Consider the following 20,640-nt stretch of genomic DNA (forward strand, 5'->3'; position numbering starts at 1 on the left):
TACACCCCATATACACATACATATAACCCACATACACATATACCCCATATACACACACACACACACACCATATACACATACATATAACCCACATACAGATATACCCCATATACAGATATACCCCCCCACATACAGATACACCCCATATACACAGACATATAAACCACATACACATATACCCCATATACACAGACATATTACACACAGATATACCCCATATACACATATACCCCCCCACATACACATATACCCCATATACACAGACATATAAACCACATACACATATACCCCATATACACAGACATATTACACACAGATATACCCCATATACACACACACACCCCATATACGCATACATATAACCCACATACAGATATACCCAATATACACAGACATATAAACCACATACACATATACCCCATATACACAGACATATTACACACAGATATACCCCATATACACACACACACCCCATATACGCATACATATAACCCACATACAGATATACCCCACATACAGATATACCCAATATACACATACATATAACCCACATACACATATACCCCATATACACAGACATATTACACACAGATATACCCCTTATACACAAACACATGCCCTATATACACACATACACCACAAACACAGACATACATACATACCCATATAACGCGTATACACCATATATGCCCCTTATACACACATATGTACCCCTTACACATATATACCCCATTTACACAATTATATACCCCATATACCTCTCTGTGCGCCACATTTCTCGGCGTATCCTCTTCATGATTGTAGTAGGAGGGCCAGCCAGGGCCGGAGGGGGGGATAGACCTGCTGGGGGCCAGCTCCGTGGACTGTGCTCCCATACGACTTGCGATACCAACCTGTGTCAGCTGATGGATCTGGGCGGAGCCTAAAAAGTGAAGTCATTAGTGTGACATGGCTGATAGCAGAGAGTAATAGCTTGTGTATAGTCAGTGAGGGACCACTCACCGGAGTTGCTTCCCAGGGGTCGCGGTCTGGCTACAGAGGGGATGTCCTCGGGGTACATGCGGCCTGGATACTGCCCCTCTGCCTGCTGAGACTCACTGGGGGCAGTCTCAGTCGGGGGCAGAAATCCGGAGCCAAAGCCAGGGCTTCTACGGAGAGAAGACGTCAGCGTCATCATGTATCCAGACATGGCGCAATGACATAGAAAACACTGAGATCCATCATCAGCGCCATGTATCCACACACGTATCTACAGGAAGGGCTCGGATACATGGAGGGACGGGGGAGGGGCCACGATGGGATCAATCTCTGGAGTCAATGAGCCATGAACGCTGCTGCACCGGATCACTGATCACCAGGAGCACAGGAAATTTCCAGCTACCGCCCCTACACCAGCGGAGGGGTCTGAGGGTCACCTGACCCAGAGGGTTTGTTACAGTGTATCAGTGCAGAGTCCGGAACAGGAAGGAGAGCCGACTGCACTGACACACTGTAACCATCAGCCACTTACTATAAGCACTACTATAACCCAGTCACCTGTGCTGCCCCCTGCTGGCCTGGAGGTTACCTTGTCATTAGACTGGGTGCCGATCCCTGCGACGCCCCGAAATCCACAAATCTCTGAAAAGAAAAGATACATGAAAGAATACCCTGCACTAACATCGTGTCTCATCCTCCAGAGCTGCACTCACTGTTCTGCTGTTATGTCTCATCCTCCAGAGCTGCACTCACTGTTCTGCTGTTATGTCTCATCCTCCAGAGCTGCACTCACTATTCTGCTGTTACATCATGTCTCATCCTCCAGAGCTGCACTCACTATTCTGCTGTTACATCATGTCTCATCCTCCAGAGCTGCGCTCACTATTCTGCTGTTACATCATGTCTCATCCTCCAGAGCTGCACTCACTATTCTGCTGTTACATCATGTCTCATCCTCCAGAGCTGCGCTCACTATTCTGCTCTTACATCATGTCTCATCCTCCAGAGCTGCACTCACTATTCTGCTGCTACATCATGTCTCATCCTCCAGAGCTGCACTCATTATTCTGCTGTTACATCATGTCTCATCCTCCAGAGCTGCACTCACTATTCTGCTGTTACATCATGTCTCATCCTCCAGAGCTGCACTCACTATTCTGCTGTTACATCATGTCTCATCCTCCAGAGCTGCGCTCACTATTCTGCTCTTACATCATGTCTTATCCTCCAGAGCTGCACTCACTATACTGCTGTTACATCAGGTCTCATCCTCCAGAGCTGCGCTCACTATTCTGCTGTTACATCATGTCCCATCCTCCAGAGCTGCGCTCACTATATATATATATATGAGAGGCGGAGGTCATGTTAGTATTCAGGATGTCACATTATGCTTGGCGGGAGTGCACTGAGCATGCTCATTACTGTGACTCACATTATAGTGGGGGGACTGATGGTTGGGGTACTGCCCCCGCCATGGCGCGGACCCCTGAGCGGTGCGGGCTGACGAGCTGTTGCCCCCGTGCTGTGCTGATGTGTTTCCAGGCGGCAGCGCTCCGGGCCCCTGGCTGCTCGGGGCCACCAGTGCAAAGGCGTCGTCCAGCAGGGACTGCATGGTCTGGCGCACCTCTTCTATGGAGGGCTGGGGGGCCACGTACTGGGCCGGGATCCGCGGGGGGGAGGCGGGATACTTCCCCAGGTCAGATGCCGCGGTATCCGAGGGGAGGTCGGGGTCCGACTGTCAGGAGAAAACATAGGTGTAGTGTTCTCTGTTATCAGCCGGTCACCCCCTCACCGCACATCCCTGAATACGCACCACGTAGGCGGAGTTACTGACGCCCGGCGGCCTCTTGTAGGTCCCCTCGCTGTCGGTGGTGATCAGACGATCACGATCAGCGTCCGGGGGGCTGGAGGAACCCTGCTGCTTACGACGCTGCTTCGGGGAACGTCTCGTCCGCGAACTGAAAAGGAAATCAGAAATCCTAAAAAAAATACACTGAGCTCTGCCCCTCCCCCCACCCAGCTGCTCCACCCCTCCCCCTGCTCCACCCCCACTGCAGCGCTGCCCATCCCCACCCCCACGATAGCTCCACCCATCACCTCCCCAACTACAGCTCCACCCCTTCCCTAGGCTCTGCCCATCTGCTCCTCCCACCAAGCTGCTGTGCCCCTCCCCCTGCCCCACCCCCACTGCAGCTCTGCCTAGACCCTTCCCCACTACAGCTCCACCCCTGAGGGGCCTCAGCCAGAGGAGGAGCCTCAATTGGGGAACTTCCAGTTAAGAGAGGAGCCTCTGACATTGGAGGAGCCTCAGTCGGGAAGGAGCTTCAGTTGGGGGTGGGGGGCCTCAGTCAGGGGAGGAGCCTCAGTCGGGATGGAGCCTCAGTTGGGGGTGGGGGGCCTCAGTCAGGGGAGGAGCCTCAGTCGGGACGGAGCTTCAGTTGGGGGTGGGGGGCCTCAGTCAGGGGAGGAGCCTCAGTCGGGACGGAGCTTCAGTTGGGGGTGGGGGGCCTCAGTCAGAGGAGGAGCCTCAGTTGGGGGTGGGGGGCCTCAGTCGGGGGAGGAGCCTCAGTCGGGACGGAGCTTCAGTTGGGGGTGGGGGGCCTCAGTCAGGGGTGGAGCCTCAGTCGGGATGGAGCCTCAGTTGAGGGTGGGGGGCCTCAGTCAGGGGAGGAGCCTCAGTCGGGATGGAGCCTCAGTTGAGGGTGGGGGGCCTCAGTCAGGGGAGGAGCCTCAGTCGGGATGGAGCCTCAGTTGGGGGTGGGGGGCCCCAGTCAGGGGAGGAGCCATCACCCCTGATCAGTACAGCAGTCCCCACTCACCTCTTGCGCGGCTCTATGAACACGGTGGGGACCCCTAACACAGGGTCCAGGATCTTATCGAACTGCATCTGCGCCCTGCGGTACATGCGCTGCCGCTCCTTGGTGTCCGCCATTCCCACCACATCCACCAGGGGGAACTCATAGTGCCCCTTCCTCTTGGCTCGCAGGCGGATCTTATTGCGGTGGTGCTCAATCTCGGACTTGTGGCGCAGCGTGGTCTGGATCTGCGCAGGGCGGAGACATGTGGCGGGTCATGTGACTGGCAGACCCCATGTAGTATAAGCTCTCCGCCCCTCCTCATACATACCTCTCTGTTTACCTTATTGGCCTCCACCTCCCGCTCGGCGGTGGACAGGCCGTGGATGGGCGGGGCTGCCATGGGCTGCATAGCGATCAGCTGGATCTTGCTGGGCAGCCGCCGGCTCGCTTCGGTGGAGCGCGACATCCGGTCAACGTGTTCAAAGATGGAGGCGGAGGAATGCTGCTCGGTACCGCTGTGCATCATGGGAATCTCTGCGAAGAGGAGGATGGTTATAATAATGCCCCGTACATTATAACACTCAGCGCCCCGGCAGCCATACCTACCCCCGCGGCCGGTCGGGCGCAGCCTGGTCTCCTGCGGTGGAGCTGAGGGTCTGGGAGACCCCTCCTCTCCGGACTCCTTCCCGCTGGACGGTTCGCTGGCGGTGGATCCGGCGTCGGAGGGGGTGACCCTACTGCCAGAGAAGTCACAGATACATTATAGCATCTATAATAGCCGGGACGTAGCAGAGCCGAGAGCGCCTCATCGCTGACCCTCACCTGCTCCGATGGCGGCCGATCTTGTTAGGCTTAGTGGAGCTCTTGGACCTCGGGGTGGGGATGTCACCATTTTCGGAGGGGGTGGAGTCCTTGAGGGGTCCGTGCAGCATCGGGGGGGGCGGCTCATGGACCACAAGGACCTCATCCTTATTGTGCTGCCCCAGGTGCTGCTTGGCAAAGTCAAAGCCTTTAACGTTGGGGGCCTGGAGCTGCGGACGGGAGTCATGTGATCAGAAAAGGACAGATCATGTGACCACCGCAGTGTAATCACCAAGAAACGGCCAGATCGTGTGACCACCGCAGTGTAATCACCAAGAAACGGCTAGATCATGTGACCAAGCAGAAATAGCCAGATCACATGATCACTACAGTGTGACCAGCAAGAAACGGCTAGATCATGTGACCAAGCAGAAATAGCCAGATCACATGATCACTACAGTGTGACCAGCAAGAAACGGCCTGATCATGTGACCCCCGCAGTGTGACCAGCAGGAAACAGGCAGATGACATGACCCCCGCCGCAGTGTGACCAGGCACTTCTCACCTTCTGCCTCTGCTGCAGGTTGCTGATGGTGTCGGGCTGGAAGTCGAGCTTGTCGGTGCGGCACAGCTTCCAGTAGAGGATGATGATGATGACGGTGACCACCAGCACCGGCACTGCCACGCCCACGATGATCCACAGGTTCTGCGCCTGCCGATCCGACTCGGAGGGCTGGTTCAGAGCTGCGGAGAGAGAGGAGAGCGCTCAGAGCCGAAGCGGGGGGTGAGAGTGGACGCACCGTCTATGACATCACTCACGCTGTGCGACCACGCCCTGCAGCCGGTACCCCAGGATGATGGCCGCCCGCTGGATGTTGACGTCATTTATCAGGCTGGACGCCTTGTCTGCCGCCAGCCGCTCCCCGTACTGATCCTCAACGAAATATACCAGCTGCACCGGATCATCCTGACCGTCCAGACGGGAGACGTTCACCACCTGAGGAGAGGGGTCAGTCATTAGGGGGTCACAGCCCCGCCCCCTCTCGCTGACATCACACAGTCCCCGCCCACCTGCACCGCGTTGCTCCCGGCATAACTGGCTCGCTTCCATCTCCGCTTCTGTAACGTGGCCTCGCTGATCAGCTGCGCCAGCTTCCTCTCCATCTCCGTCTGGAAGGACTCGTCCCTCAGCTGCAACTCCTCAACGCCCAGCAGGACTGAGAGAGAGAGAGAGAGGGTGACCACAGCAGCACAGAGGATGTCAGGAGAGGAGGGGGCTGATACTATAGGAGAGGACACAGCAGCACAGAGGATGTCAGGAGAGGAGGGGGCTGATACTATTGGAGAGGTCACAGCAGCACAGAGTATGTCAGGAGAGGAGGGGGCTGATCTTATAGGGGAGGTCACAGCAGCACAGAGGATGTTAGGAGAGGAGGGGGCTGATCTTATAGGAGAGGTCACAGCAGCACAGAGGATGTCAGGAGAGGAGGGGGCTGATCTTATAGGAGAGGACACAGCAGCACAGAGGATGTCAGGAGAGGAGGGGGCTGATACTATAGGAGAGGTCACAGCAGCACAAAGGATGTCAGGAGAGGAGGGGGCTGATACTATAGGAGAGGACACAGCAGCACAGAGGATGTCAGGAGAGGAGGGGGCTGATACTATTGGAGAGGTCACAGCAGCACAGAGTATGTCAGGAGAGGAGGGGGCTGATCTTATAGGGGAGGTCACAGCAGCACAGAGGATGTTAGGAGAGGAGGGGGCTGATCTTATAGGAGAGGTCACAGCAGCACAGAGGATGTCAGGAGAGGAGGGGGCTGATCTTATAGGAGAGGTCACAGCAGCACAGAGGATGTCAGGAGAGGAGGGGGCTGATCTTATAGGGGAGGTCACAGCAGCACAGAGGATGTCAGGAGAGGAGGGGGCTGATCTTATAGGAGAGGACACAGCAGCACAGAGGATGTTAGGAGAGGAGGGGGCTGATCCTATAGGAGAGGTCACACCAGCACAGAGGATGTCAGGAGAGGAGGGGGCTGATATTACAGGAGAGGACACAGCAGCACAGAGGATGTCAGGAGAGGAGGGGCTGATGTTATAGGGGAGGTCACAGCAGCACAGAGGATGTCAGGAGAGGAGGGGGCTGATACTATAGGAGAGGATACAGCAGCACAGAGGATGTCAGGAGAGGAGGGGGCTGATACTATAGGAGAGGATACAGCAGCACAGAGGATGTCAGGAGAGGAGGGGGCTGATATTACAGGAGAGGTCACAGCAGCACAGAGGATGTCAGGAGAGGAGGGGGCTGATACTATAGGAGAGGATACAGCAGCACAGAGGATGTCAGGAGAGGAGGGGGATGATACTATAGGAGAGATCACAGCAGCACAGAGGATGTCAGGAGAGGAGGGGGCTGATACTATAGGGGAGGATACAGCAGCACAGAGGATGTCAGGAGAGGAGGGGGCTGATACTATAGGAGAGGATACAGCAGCACAGAGGATGTCAGGAGATGAGGGTGCTGATCTTATAGGAGAGGACACAGCAGCACAGAGGATGTCAGGAGAGGAGGGGGCTGATCTTATAGGGGAGGTCACAGCAGCACAGAGGATGTCAGGAGAGGAGGGGGCTGATCTTATAGGAGAGGACACAGCAGCACAGAGGATGTCAGGAGAGGAGGGTGCTGATCTTATAGGACAGGACACAGCAGCACAGAGGATGTCAGGAGAGGAGGGGGCTGATCTTATAGGAGAGGACACAGCAGCACAGAGGATGTCAGGTGAGGAGGGGGCTGATCTTATAGGACAGGACACAGCAGCACAGAGGATGTCAGGAGAGGAGGGGGCTGATACTATAGGAGAGGCCACAGCAGCACAGAGGATGTCAGGAGAGGAGGGGGCTGGTCTTATAGGGGAGGTCACAGCAGCACAGAGGATGTCAGGAGAGGAGGGGGCTGATCTTATACTGGAGGTCCCAGCAGCACAGAGGATGTCAGGAGAGGAGGGGGCTGATACTATAGGAGAGGATACAGCAGCACAGAGGATGTCAGGAGAGGAGGGGGCTGATACTATAGGAGAGGATACAGCAGCACAGAGGATGTCAGGAGAGGAGGGGGCTGATACTATAGGAGAGGATACAGCAGCACAGACGATGTCAGGAAAGGAGGGGGCTGATACTATAGGAGAGGACACAGCAGCACAGAGGATGTCAGGAGAGGAGGGGGCTGATCTTATAGGAGAGGACACAGCAGCACAGAGGATGTCAGGAGAGGAGGGGGCTGATCTTATAGGGGAGGTCACAGCAGCACAGAGGATGGAGAGGAGGGGGCTGATACTATAGGAGAGATCACAGCAGCACAGAGGATGTCAGGAGAGGAGTGTGCTGATACTATAGGAGAGGTCAGAGCAGCACAGAGGAGGTCAGGAGAGGAGGGGGCTGATCTTATAGGGGAGGTCACACAGCAGCACAGAGGATGTCAGGAGAGGAGGGGGCTGATCTTATAGGGGAGGTCACACAGCAGCACAGAGGATGTCAGGAGAGGAGGGGGCTGATCTTATACGGGAGGTCCCAGCAGCACAGAGGATGTCAGGAGAGGAGGGGGCTGATCTTATAGAAGAGGTCACAGCAGCACAGAGGATGTCAGGAGAGGAGGGGGCTGATCTTATAGCTTATAGGAGAGGTCAAAGCAGCACAGAGGATGTCAGGAGAGGAGTGTGCTGATACTATAGGAGAGGTCACAGCAGCACAGAGGATGTCAGGAGAGGGGAGGGCTGATCTTATAGGGGAGGTCACAGCAGCACAGAGGATGTCAGGATAGAAGGGTGCTGATCTTATAGGAGAGGTCACAGCAGCACAGAGGATGTCAGGAGAGGAGGGGGCTGATCTTATACGGGAGGTTCCAGCAGCACAGAGGATGTCAGGAGAGGAGGGGGCTGATCTTATAGAAGAGGTCACAGCAGCACAGAGGATGTCAGGAGAGGAGGGGGCTGATCTTATAGGAGAGGTCACAGCAGCACAGAGGATGTCAGGAGAGGAGGGGGCTGATCTTATAGAAGAGGTCACAGCAGCACAGAGGATGTCAGAAGAGGTGGGGGCTGATACTATAGGAGAGGTCACAGCAGCACAGAGGATGTCAGGAGAGGAGGGTGCTGATCTTATAGGGGAGGTCACACAGCAGCACAGAGGATGTCAGGAGAGGAGGGGGCTGATCCTATAGGAGAGGTCACAGCAGCACAGAGGATGTCAGGAGAGGAGGGGGCTGATATTACAGGAGAGGTCACAGCAGCACAGAGGATGTCAGGAGAGGAGGGGGCTCGGGAGTGTACAGTATGGCGGTCACTCACTTGTCCGCAGCCAGGAATCCTTCAGGATGGGGGAGATATTGAGCTGAGGATATGTGGAGGCTGAAAGGGAGAAACGCTCAGGTCAGAGGTCACCATATGTATAATACACTGTGTAAATGGTTGTCACAGCCCCGCCCCCTCTACATTTTAGTTGTATATAATTATATGAACGGTGTTGTACCCTCCTCCTTGCTGTCAGTGAACGCTCACTATTTAAAGGCTAAAATCTCATCATTACCTAGTACACATGACTGTGTGATATTGAGCGTGCTCATCTATACCGGGCATGCATCCACTACTGAGGTCACATGACTGTGTGATAGTGAGCGCGCTCATCTGTACCGGGCATGCATCCACTACTGAGGTCACATGACTATGATAGTGAGCGTGCTCATCTATACCGGGCATGCATCCACTACTGAGGTCACATGACTGTGTGATAGTGAGCGTGCTCATCTGTACCGGGCATGCATCCACTACTGAGGTCACATGACTGTATGATAGTGAGCGTGCGCATCTATACCGGGCATGCATCCACTACTGAGGTCACATGACTGTGTGATAGTGAGCGCGCTCATCTATACCGGGCATGCATCCACTACTGAGGTCACATGACTGTGTGATAGTGAGCGTGCTCATCTGTACCGGGCATGCATCCACTACTGAGGTCACATGACTGTATGATAGTGAGCGTGCGCATCTATACCGGGCATGCATCCACTACTGAGGTCACATGACTGTATGATAGTGAGCGCGCTCATCTATACCGGGCATGCATCCACTACTGAGGTCACATGACTGTATGATAGTGAGCGTGCGCATCTATACCGGGCATGCATCCACTACTGAGGTCACATGACTGTATGATAGTGAGCGTGCGCATCTATACCGGGCATGCATCCACTACTGAGGTCACATGACTGTATGATAGTGAGCGTGCGCATCTATACCGGGCATGCATCCACTACTGAGGTCACATGACTGTGTGATAGTGAGCGCGCTCATCTGTACCGGGCATGCATCCACTACTGAGGTCACATGACTGTGTGATATTGAGCGTGCGCATCTATACCGGGCATGCATCCACTACTGAGGTCACATGACTGTATGATAGTGAGCGTGCGCATCTATACCGGGCATGCATCCACTACTGAGGTCACATGACTGTATGATAGTGAACGTGCTCATCTGTACCGAGCATGTATCCACTACTGAGGTCACATGACTGTATGATAGTGAGCGCGCTCATCTGTACCGGGCATGCATCCACTACTGAGGTCACATGACTGTGTGATAGTGAGCGCGCTCATCTGTACCGGGCATGCATCCACTACTGAGGTCACATGACTGTGTGATAGTGAGCGTGCTCATCTGTACCGAGCATGCATCCACTACTGAGGTCACATGACTGTATGATAGTGAACGTGCTCATCTGTACCGAGCATGCATCCACTACTGAGGTCACATGACTGTATGATAGTGAGCGCGCTCATCTGTACCGGGCATGCATCCACCACTGAGGTCACATGACTGTATGATAGTGAGCGCGCTCATCTGTACCGAGCATGCATGTACCGAGCATGCATCCACCACTGAGGTCATATGACTGTATGATAGTGAACGTGCTCATCTGTACCGAGCATGCATCCACTACTGAGGTCACATGACTGTATGATAGTGAACGTGCTCATCTGTACCGAGCATGCATCCACTACTGAGGTCACATGACTGTATGATAGTGAGCGTGCTCATCTGTACCGGGCATGTATCCACCACTGAGGTCACATGACTGTATGATAGTGAGTGCGCTCATCTGTACCGGGCATGCATCCACTACTGAGGTCACATGACTGTATGATAGTGAGCGCGCTCATCTATACCGGGCATGCATCCACTACTGAGGTCACATGACTGTGTGATAGTGAGCGCGCTCATCTGTATCGGGCATGCATCCACTACTGAGGTCACATGACTGTATGATAGTGAGCGCGCTCATCTGTACCGGGCATGTATCCACCACTGAGGTCACATGACTGTGTGATAGTGAGTGCGCTCATCTGTACCGGGCATGCATCCACTACTGAGGTCACATGACTGTATGATAGTGAGCGCGCTCATCTATACCGGGCATGCATCCACTACTGAGGTCACATGACTGTATGATAGTGAGTGCGCTCATCTGTACCGGGCATGCATCCACTACTGAGGTCACATGACTGTGTGATAGTGAGCATGCTCATCTGTACCGGGCATGCATCCACTACTGAGGTCACATGACTGTATGATAGTGAACGTGCTCATCTGTACCGAGCATGTATCCACCACTGAGGTCACATGACTGTATGATAGTGAACGTGCTCATCTGTACCGAGCATGCATCCACTACTGAGGTCACATGACTGTATGATAGTGAGCGCGCTCATCTGTACCGGGCATGCATCCACCACTGAGGTCACATGACTGTGTAATAGTGAGCGCGCTCATCTGTACTAGGCGCACACATCCAGCTCGGCGGTCACATGACTCTACCCTGCACTGTATCGCTAATAGGTCAGATCTTCTAACATTAACAGAAGGAAGAGTAATGTCCTGTGCGGGAGGCAGAGGGGGCAGGCAGCTGCACTCACTATACTGCTGTTATATCAGGTCTTATCCTCCAGAGCTGCACTCACTATTCTGCTGTTATATCAGGTCTCATCCTCCAGAGCTGCACTCACTATTCTGCTGTTATATCAGGTCTCATCCTCCAGAGCTGCACTCACTATTCTGCTGTTATATCAGGTCTCATCCTCCAGAGCTGCACTCACTATTCTGCTGTTACATCAGGTCTCATCCTCCAGAGCTGCACTCACTATTCTGCTGTTACATCAGGTCTCATCCTCCAGAGCTGCACTCACTATTCTGCTGTTACATCAGGTCTCATCCTCCAGAGCTGCACTCACTATTCTGCTGTTACATCAGGTCTCATCCTCCAGAGCTGCACTCACTATTCTGCTGTTACATCAGGTCTCATCCTCCAGAGCTGCACTCACTATTCTGCTGTTACATCAGGTCTCATCCTCCAGAGCTGCACTCACTATTCTGCTGTTATATCAGGTCTCATCCTCCAGAGCTGCACTCACTATTCTGCTGTTATATCAGGTCTCATCCTCCAGAGCTGCACTCACTATTCTGCTGTTATATCAGGTCTCATCCTCCAGAGCTGCACTCACTATTCTGCTGTTATATCAGGTCTCATCCTCCAGAGCTGCACTCACTATTCTGCTGTTACATCAGGTCTCATCCTCCAGAGCTGCACTCACTATTCTGCTGTTACATCAGGTCTCATCCTCCAGAGCTGCACTCACTATTCTGCTGTTACATCAGGTCTCATCCTCCAGAGCTGCACTCACTATTCTTCTGTTACATCAGGTCTCATCCTCCAGAGCTGCACTCACTATTCTGCTGTTACATCAGGTCTCATCCTCCAGAGCTGCACTCACTATTCTGCTGTTACATCAGGTCTCATCCTCCAGAGCTGCACTCACTATTCTGCTGTTATATCAGGTCTCATCCTCCAGAGCTGCACTCACTATTCTGCTGTTATATCAGGTCTCATCCTCCAGAGCTGCACTCACTATTCTGCTGTTATATCAGGTCTCATCCTCCAGAGCTGCACTCACTATCCTGCTGTTACATCAGGTCTCATCCTCCAGAGCTGCACTCACTATTCTGCTGTTACATCAGGTCTCATCCTCCAGAGCTGCACTCACTATTCTGCTGTTACATCAGGTCTCATCCTCCAGAGCTGCACTCACTATTCTGCTGTTACATCAGGTCTCATCCTCCAGAGCTGTGCTCACTATTCTGCTGTTACATCCTGTTTGATCCTCCAGAGCTGCACTCACTATTCTGCTGTTACATCCTGTCTCATCCTCCAGAGCTGCACTCACTATTCTGCTGTTACATCCTGTCTCATCCTCCAGAGCTGCACTCACTATTCTACTGTTACATCCTGTCTCATCCTCCAGAGCTGCACTCACTATTCTGCTGTTACATCCTGTCTCATCCTCCAGAGCTGCACTCACTATTCTACTGTTACATCATGTCTCATCCTCCAGAGCTGCACTCACTATTCTGCTGTTACATCATGTCTCATTCTCCAGAGCTGCGCTCACTATTCTGCTGTTACATCATGTCTCATAATCCAGAGCTGCGCTCACTATTCTGCTGTTACATCAGGTCTCATCCTCCAGAACTGCACTCACTATTCTGCTGTTACATCATGTCTCATCCTCCAGAGCTGCACTCACTATTCTGCTGTTACATCCTGTCTCATCCTCCAGAGCTGCACTCACTATTCTACTGTTACATCATGTCTCATCCTCCAGAGCTGCACTCACTATTCTGCTGTTACATCATGTCTCATTCTCCAGAGCTGCGCTCACTATTCTGCTGTTACATCATGTCTCATAATCCAGAGCTGCGCTCACTATTCTGCTGTTACATCAGGTCTCATCCTCCAGAACTGCACTCACTATTCTGCTGTTACATTAGGATTACTGATACTCACGTTCTGCGATTTGCTTTACAGGAAAGCCCAAAAAGAAGCTGAACTCCACCAGACTCAGGTTGCGCAGTTGGTCGCTGACATCGGAGCCGTTTAGGAAGCCGAGACGCTCTCTGACCGCATATGAGACGGTGACCGGGACCTTCCAATACCCGAGCGGCGGAGCGCTGGAGCTGATGTTCACAATCTGCAGGAGCGGGCGAGAAAAGATCAGGATATATAGTGACTGGTATATAGTGACCTCATCACTGCTGCTGGTATATAGTGACCTCATCACTGCTGGTAGTATATAGTATATAGTGACCTCATCACTGCTGGTAGTATATAGTATATAGTGACCTCATCACTGCTGGTATATAGTATATAGTGACCTCATCACTGCTGGTAGTATATAGTATATAGTGACCTCATCACTGCTGGTAGTATATAGTATATAGTGACTTCATCACTGCTGGTATATAGTATATAGTGACCTCATCACTGCTGCTGGTATATAGTGACCTCATCACTGCTGGTATATAGTATATAGTGACCTCATCACTGCTGCTGGTATATAGTATATAGTGACCTCATCACTGCTGCTGGTATATAGTATATAGTGACCTCATCACTGCTGCTGGTATATAGTGACCTCATCACTGCTGCTGGTATATAGTGACCTCATCACTGCTGCTGGTATATAGTGACCTCATCACTGCTGCTGGTATATAGTGACCTCATCACTGCTGGTATATAGTATATAGTGACCTCATCACTGCTGCTGGTATATAGTATATAGTGACCTCATCACTGCTGCTGGTATATAGTATATAGTGACCTCATCACTGCTGCTGGTATATAGTATATAGTGACCTCATCACTGCTGCTGGTATATAGTATATAGTGACCTCATCACTGCTGCTGGTATATAGTGACCTCATCACTGCTGCTGGTATATAGTATATAGTGACCTCATCACTGCTGGTAGTATATAGTATATAGTGACCTCATCACTGCTGGTATATAGTATATAGTGACCTCATCACTGCTGCTGGTATATAGTATATAGTGACCTCATCACTGCTGCTGGTATATAGTATATAGTGACCTCATCACTGCTGCTGGTATATAGTATATAGTGACCTCATCACTGCTGCTGGTATATAGTGACCTCATCACTGCTGCTGGTATATAGTATATAGTGACCTCATCACTGCTGGTAGTATATAGTATATAGTGACCTCATCACTGCTGGTATATAGTATATAGTGACCTCATCACTGCTGCTGGTATATAGTATATAGTGACCTCATCACTGCTGCTGGTATATAGTATATAGTGACCTCATCACTGCTGGTATATAGTATATAGTGACCTCATCACTGCTGGTAGTATATAGTATATAGTGACCTCATCACTGCTGCTGGTATATAGTATATAGTGACCTCATCACTGCTGCTGGTATATAGTATATAGTGACCTCATCACTGCTGCTGGTATATAGTATATAGTGACCTCATCACTGCTGCTGGTATATAGTATATAGTGACCTCATCACTGCTGGTAGTATATAGTATATAGTGACCTCATCACTGCTGGTAGTATATAGTATATAGTGACCTCATCACTGCTGGTAGTATATAGTATATAGTGACCTCATCACTGCTGGTAGTATATAGTATATAGTGACCTCATCACTGCTGGTAGTATAAAGTATATAGTGACCTCATCACTGCTGGTAGTATATAGTATATAGTGACCTCATCACTGCTGGTATATAGTATATAGTGACCTCATCACTGCTGATGGTATATAGTGACCTCATCACTGCTGCTGGTATATAGTATATAGTGACCTCATCACTGCTGCTGGTATATAGTATATAGTGACCTCATCACTGCTGATGGTATATAGTGACCTCATCACTGCTGCTGGTATATAGTATATAGTGACCTCATCACTGCTGCTGGTATATAGTATATAGTGACCTCATCACTGCTGGTAGTATATAGTATATAGTGACCTCATCACTGCTGGTAGTATATAGTATATAGTGACCTCATCACTGCTGGTAGTATATAGTATATAGTGACCTCATCACTGCTGGTAGTATATAGTATATAGTGACCTCATCACTGCTGGTAGTATATAGTATATAGTGACCTCATCACTGCTGGTAGTATAAAGTATATAGTGACCTCATCACTGCTGATGGTATATAGTGACCTCATCACTGCTGCTGGTATATAGTGACCTCATCACTGCTGCTGGTATATAGTATATAGTGACCTCATCACTGCTGGTAGTATATAGTATATAGTGACCTCATCACTGCTGGTAGTATATAGTGACCTCATCACTGCTGGTAGTATATAGTGACCTCATCACTGCTGGTAGTATATAGTATATAGTGACCTCATCACTGCTGGTAGTATATAGTATATAGTGACCTCATCACTGCTGGTAGTATATAGTGACCTCATCACTGCTGGTAGTATATAGTATATAGTGACCTCATCACTGCTGCTGGTATATAGTGTATAGTGACCTCATCACTGCTGGTAGTATATAGTATATAGTGACCTCATCACTGCTGGTAGTATATAGTATATAGTGACCTCATCACTGCTGGTAGTATATAGTATATAGTGACCTCATCACTGCTGCTGGTATATAGTATATAGTGACCTCATCACTGCTGGTATATAGTATATAGTGACCTCATCACTGCTGGTATATAGTATATAGTGACCTCATCACTGCTGGTATATAGTATATAGTGACCTCATCACTGCTGGTAGTATATAGTAACCTCATCACTTCTGCTGGTATATAGTGACCTCATCACTGCTGCTGGTATATAGTGACCTCATCACTGCTGCTGGTATATAGTATATAGTGACCTCATCACTGCTGCTGGTATATAGTGACCTCATCACTGCTGCTGGTATATAGTATATAGTGACCTCATCACTGCTGCTGGTATATAGTGACCTCATCACTGCTGCTGGTATATAGTGACCTCATCACTGCTGCTGGTATATAGTATATAGTGACCTCATCACTGCTGGTAGTATATAGTATATAGTGACCTCATCACTGCTGCTGGTATATAGTATATAGTGACCTCATCACTGCTGGTAGTATATAGTATATAGTGACCTCATCACTGCTGCTGGTATATAGTGACCTCATCACTGCTGCTGGTATATAGTATATAGTGACCTCATCACTGCTGCTGGTATATAGTGACCTCATCACTGCTGGTATATAGTATATAGTGACCTCATCACTGCTGGTAGTATATAGTATATAGTGACCTCATCACTGCTGGTAGTATATAGTGTATAGTGACCTCATCACTGCTGCTGGTATATAGTATATAGTGACCTCATCACTGCTGGTATTTAGTATATAGTATATAGTGACCTCATCACTGCTGGTAGTATATAGTGTATAGTGACCTCATCACTGCTGCTGGTATATAGTATATAGTGACCTCATCACTGCTGGTATTTAGTATATAGTGACCTCATCACTGCTGGTAGTATATAGTATATAGTGACCTCATCACTGCTGGTAGTATATAGTGACCTCATCACTGCTGGTAGTATATAGTATATAGTGACCTCATCACTGCTGGTAGTATATAGTGACCTCATCACTGCTGCTGGTATATAGTGACCTCATCACTGCTGCTGGTATATAGTATATAGTGACCTCATCACTGCTGGTAGTATATAGTATATAGTGACCTCATCACTGCTGGTAGTATATAGTGACCTCATCACTGCTGGTAGTATATAGTGACCTCATCACTGCTGGTAGTATATAGTATATAGTGACCTCATCACTGCTGGTAGTATATAGTGACCTCATCACTACTGGTAGTATATAGTATATAGTGACCTCATCACTGCTGGTAGTATATAGTATATAGTGACCTCATCACTGCTGGTAGTATATAGTATATAGTGACCTCATCACTGCTGGTAGTATATAGTATATAGTGACCTCATCACTGCTGGTAGTATATAGTATATAGTGACCTCATCACTGCTGGTAGTATATAGTATATAGTGACCTCATCACTGCTGGTAGTATATAGTATATAGTGACCTCATCACTGCTGCTGGTATATAGTGACCTCATCACTGCTGGTAGTATATAGTATATAGTGACCTCATCACTGCTGGTAGTATATAGTATATAGTGACCTCATCACTGCTGCTGGTATATAGTATATAGTGACCTCATCACTGCTGCTGGTATATAGTATATAGTGACCTCATCACTGCTGGTAGTATATAGTGACCTCATCACTGCTGGTAGTATATAGTATATAGTGACGTCATCACTGCTGGTAGTATATAGTATATAGTGACGTCATCACTGCTGGTAGTATATAGTATATAGTGACCTCATCACTGCTGGTAGTATATAGTGACCTCATCACTGCTGGTAGTATATAGTATATAGTGACCTCATCACTGCTGGTGGTATATAGTATATAGTGACCTTATCACTGCTGGTAGTATATAGTATATAGTGACCTCATCACTGCTGGTAGTATATAGTATATAGTGACCTCATCACTGCTGGTAGTATATAGTGACCTCATCACTGCTGGTAGTATATAGTATATAGTGACCTCATCACTGCTGCTGGTATATAGTATATAGTGACCTCATCACTGCTGGTAGTATATAGTGACCTCATCACTGCTGCTGGTATATAGTGACCTTATCACTGCTGGTAGTATATAGTATATAGTGACCTCATCACTGCTGGTAGTATATAGTGACCTCATCACTGCTGGTAGTATATAGTGACCTCATCACTGCTGGTAGTATATAGTATATAGTGACCTCATCACTGCTGGTAGTATATAGTATATAGTGACCTCATCACTGCTGGTAGTATATAGTGACCTCATCACTGCTGGTAGTATATAGTATATAGTGACCTCATCACTGCTGGTAGTATATAGTATATAGTGACCTCATCACTGCTGGTAGTATATAGTATATAGTGACCTTATCACTGCTGGTAGTATATAGTGACCTCATCACTGCTGGTAGTATATAGTGACCTCATCACTGCTGGTAGTATATAGTGACCTCATCACTGCTGGTAGTATATAGTATATAGTGACCTCATCACTGCTGCTGGTATATAGTGACCTCATCACTGCTGGTAGTATATAGTGACCTCATCACTGCTGGTAGTATATAGTATATAGTGACCTCATCACTGCTGCTGGTTCATAGTGACCTCATCACTGCTGGTAGTATATAGTATTACCTGGACGGTGAGGTTCTCGCTCTCCGGTCGCACTCTCCGCACCTCGTACAGCGCCAGCGTTAACCCCTTCTGTATCTGTTCACTGAAGGTGCAGAGTCTGATGTCCACCGACTGCGGCACAAACTGCAGCACTGTGGGGGAGGGGAGACAGGAGCGTAATAACCCGATAAACTTCAACACAGACAACATAGTGACGGCTGCTTCCATGACACGGCCACAGCGCAGCCGGACACTCGCAGATCATCTCACCTGTCTGAACGTGGAACCTGGAGTCTAATCCCATAAAGGAGGTCTGCAGGGAGAGGATGGGGGGAGACCTGCCCATAACCAGGGGGCTCTTGCCCAGGACGTGAGCCACAGCGATGGCCGTGTATACCAGGGGTCCGGACGTCACCATGAAGGAGTAGCCCTCATACATGGAGTAGACCTGCCAGAGAGAGAGCCACACATGACATCACTATAGGGCAGATATATATACACACACACACACACACAACATCACTGCGGGGGTATATATATATATACACATACATACACACACACACACACACGATATCACTATAGGGCAGAGATATATATATATATATATATATATACACTCATGACATCACTGCGGGGGTATATGTACACAAGACATTACTGCCAGGGTGTGTGTGTGTGAGTGTATATATTATATATATATATATATACATACATACACACACACACGCGACATCACTGCGGGGGTATATATATACACATACACACACATATATGACATCACTGCAGGGGTGTATATATATATATAAATAAAACATCACTGCGGGGGTATGTATACACATGACATCACTGCGAGGGTATATATATGTACACATGACATCACTGCGAGGGTATATATATGTACACATGACATCACTGCGAGGGTATATATATGTACACATGACCACTGCGAGGGTATATATATGTACACATGACATCACTGCGAGGGTATATATATGCACACATGACATCACTGCGAGGGTATATATATGTACACATGACCACTGCGAGGGTATATATATGCACACATGACATCACTGCGAGGGTATATATATGTACACATGACATCACTGCGAGGGTATATATATGCACACATGACATCACTGCGAGGGTATATATATGTACACATGACCACTGCGAGGGTATATATATGCACACATGACATCACTGCGAGGGTATATATATGTACACATGACCACTGCGAGGGTATATATATGCACACATGACATCACTGCGAGGGTATATATATGTACACATGACCACTGCGAGGGTATATATATGCACACATGACATCACTGCGAGGGTATATATATGTACACATGACCACTGCGAGGGTATATATATGCACACATGACATCACTGCGGGGGTATATACACTATACATCCTCTGATACGACAGTGGGCACATGTTGTTCTCTGACCTCCCTGCAGTCCCACCACCCACCACAAGGTGTCACCACACACAGTGATGAGAAAGACACAGAATGTCCTGCAGATTATCACATTTTTTCTTGTTATGTGACTGACTATCTGCAGATTTTACGCTGCTCTCTGCAGTTTGTGTGCGGTGTTATCTGTGTATACAGTAACCGTCTCTATAGAGAAGATGTTGCTACTGCACCGAACACAACACAACCGTCAGAGACCCCAGGGGACGTATCCGAACCCCACAGGAGATCCCTGCATCACTATACAGAGAATTACTGTACATTACCTGACAGATCAGCCCCCTCCTCTCCTGACATCCTCTGTGCTGCTGTGACCTCCCATATAGGATCAGCCCCCTCCTCTCCTGACATCCTCTGTGCTGCTGTGACCTCCCCTATAAGACCAGCCCCCTCCTCTCCTGACATCCTCTGTGCTGCTGGGACCT

General features: G+C 49.5%; 1 protein-coding gene across 5 annotated transcripts in view; it reads right to left on the minus strand.

Annotated features, from left to right (window-relative positions):
- KIAA1549 (KIAA1549 ortholog) overlaps positions 1 to 20,640 on the minus strand; it is a 40,510-nt gene that overhangs the window by 5,945 nt on the left and 13,925 nt on the right. The window contains exons 4-19 of one of the 5 annotated variants that reach the window (XM_069964071.1): positions 18,999 to 19,176; positions 18,750 to 18,880; positions 13,470 to 13,653; positions 8,918 to 8,977; positions 5,649 to 5,794; positions 5,397 to 5,574; positions 5,143 to 5,321; positions 4,599 to 4,807; positions 4,383 to 4,510; positions 4,105 to 4,310; positions 3,798 to 4,021; positions 2,792 to 2,936; positions 2,411 to 2,713; positions 1,568 to 1,620; positions 1,003 to 1,148; positions 759 to 922 (exon numbers count right to left, since the gene is read on the minus strand). In XM_069964071.1, coding sequence (XP_069820172.1) covers positions 759 to 922; positions 1,003 to 1,148; positions 1,568 to 1,620; positions 2,411 to 2,713; positions 2,792 to 2,936; positions 3,798 to 4,021; positions 4,105 to 4,310; positions 4,383 to 4,510; positions 4,599 to 4,807; positions 5,143 to 5,321; positions 5,397 to 5,574; positions 5,649 to 5,794; positions 8,918 to 8,977; positions 13,470 to 13,653; positions 18,750 to 18,880; positions 18,999 to 19,176 — 2,634 coding nt within the window. Of the gene's footprint in view, positions 1 to 758; positions 923 to 1,002; positions 1,149 to 1,567; positions 1,621 to 2,410; positions 2,714 to 2,791; positions 2,958 to 3,797; positions 4,022 to 4,104; positions 4,311 to 4,382; positions 4,514 to 4,598; positions 4,808 to 5,142; positions 5,322 to 5,396; positions 5,575 to 5,648; positions 5,795 to 8,917; positions 8,978 to 13,469; positions 13,654 to 18,749; positions 18,881 to 18,998; positions 19,177 to 20,640 lie in introns of all 5 variants that reach the window. The other 4 variants (XM_069964047.1, XM_069964057.1, XM_069964065.1 and 1 more) reach the window with 4 other exon arrangements.

The sequence above is a fragment of the Dendropsophus ebraccatus genome, chromosome 1, assembly GCF_027789765.1.
Source record: "Dendropsophus ebraccatus isolate aDenEbr1 chromosome 1, aDenEbr1.pat, whole genome shotgun sequence".
Lineage (NCBI taxonomy): Eukaryota > Metazoa > Chordata > Amphibia > Anura > Hylidae > Dendropsophus > Dendropsophus ebraccatus.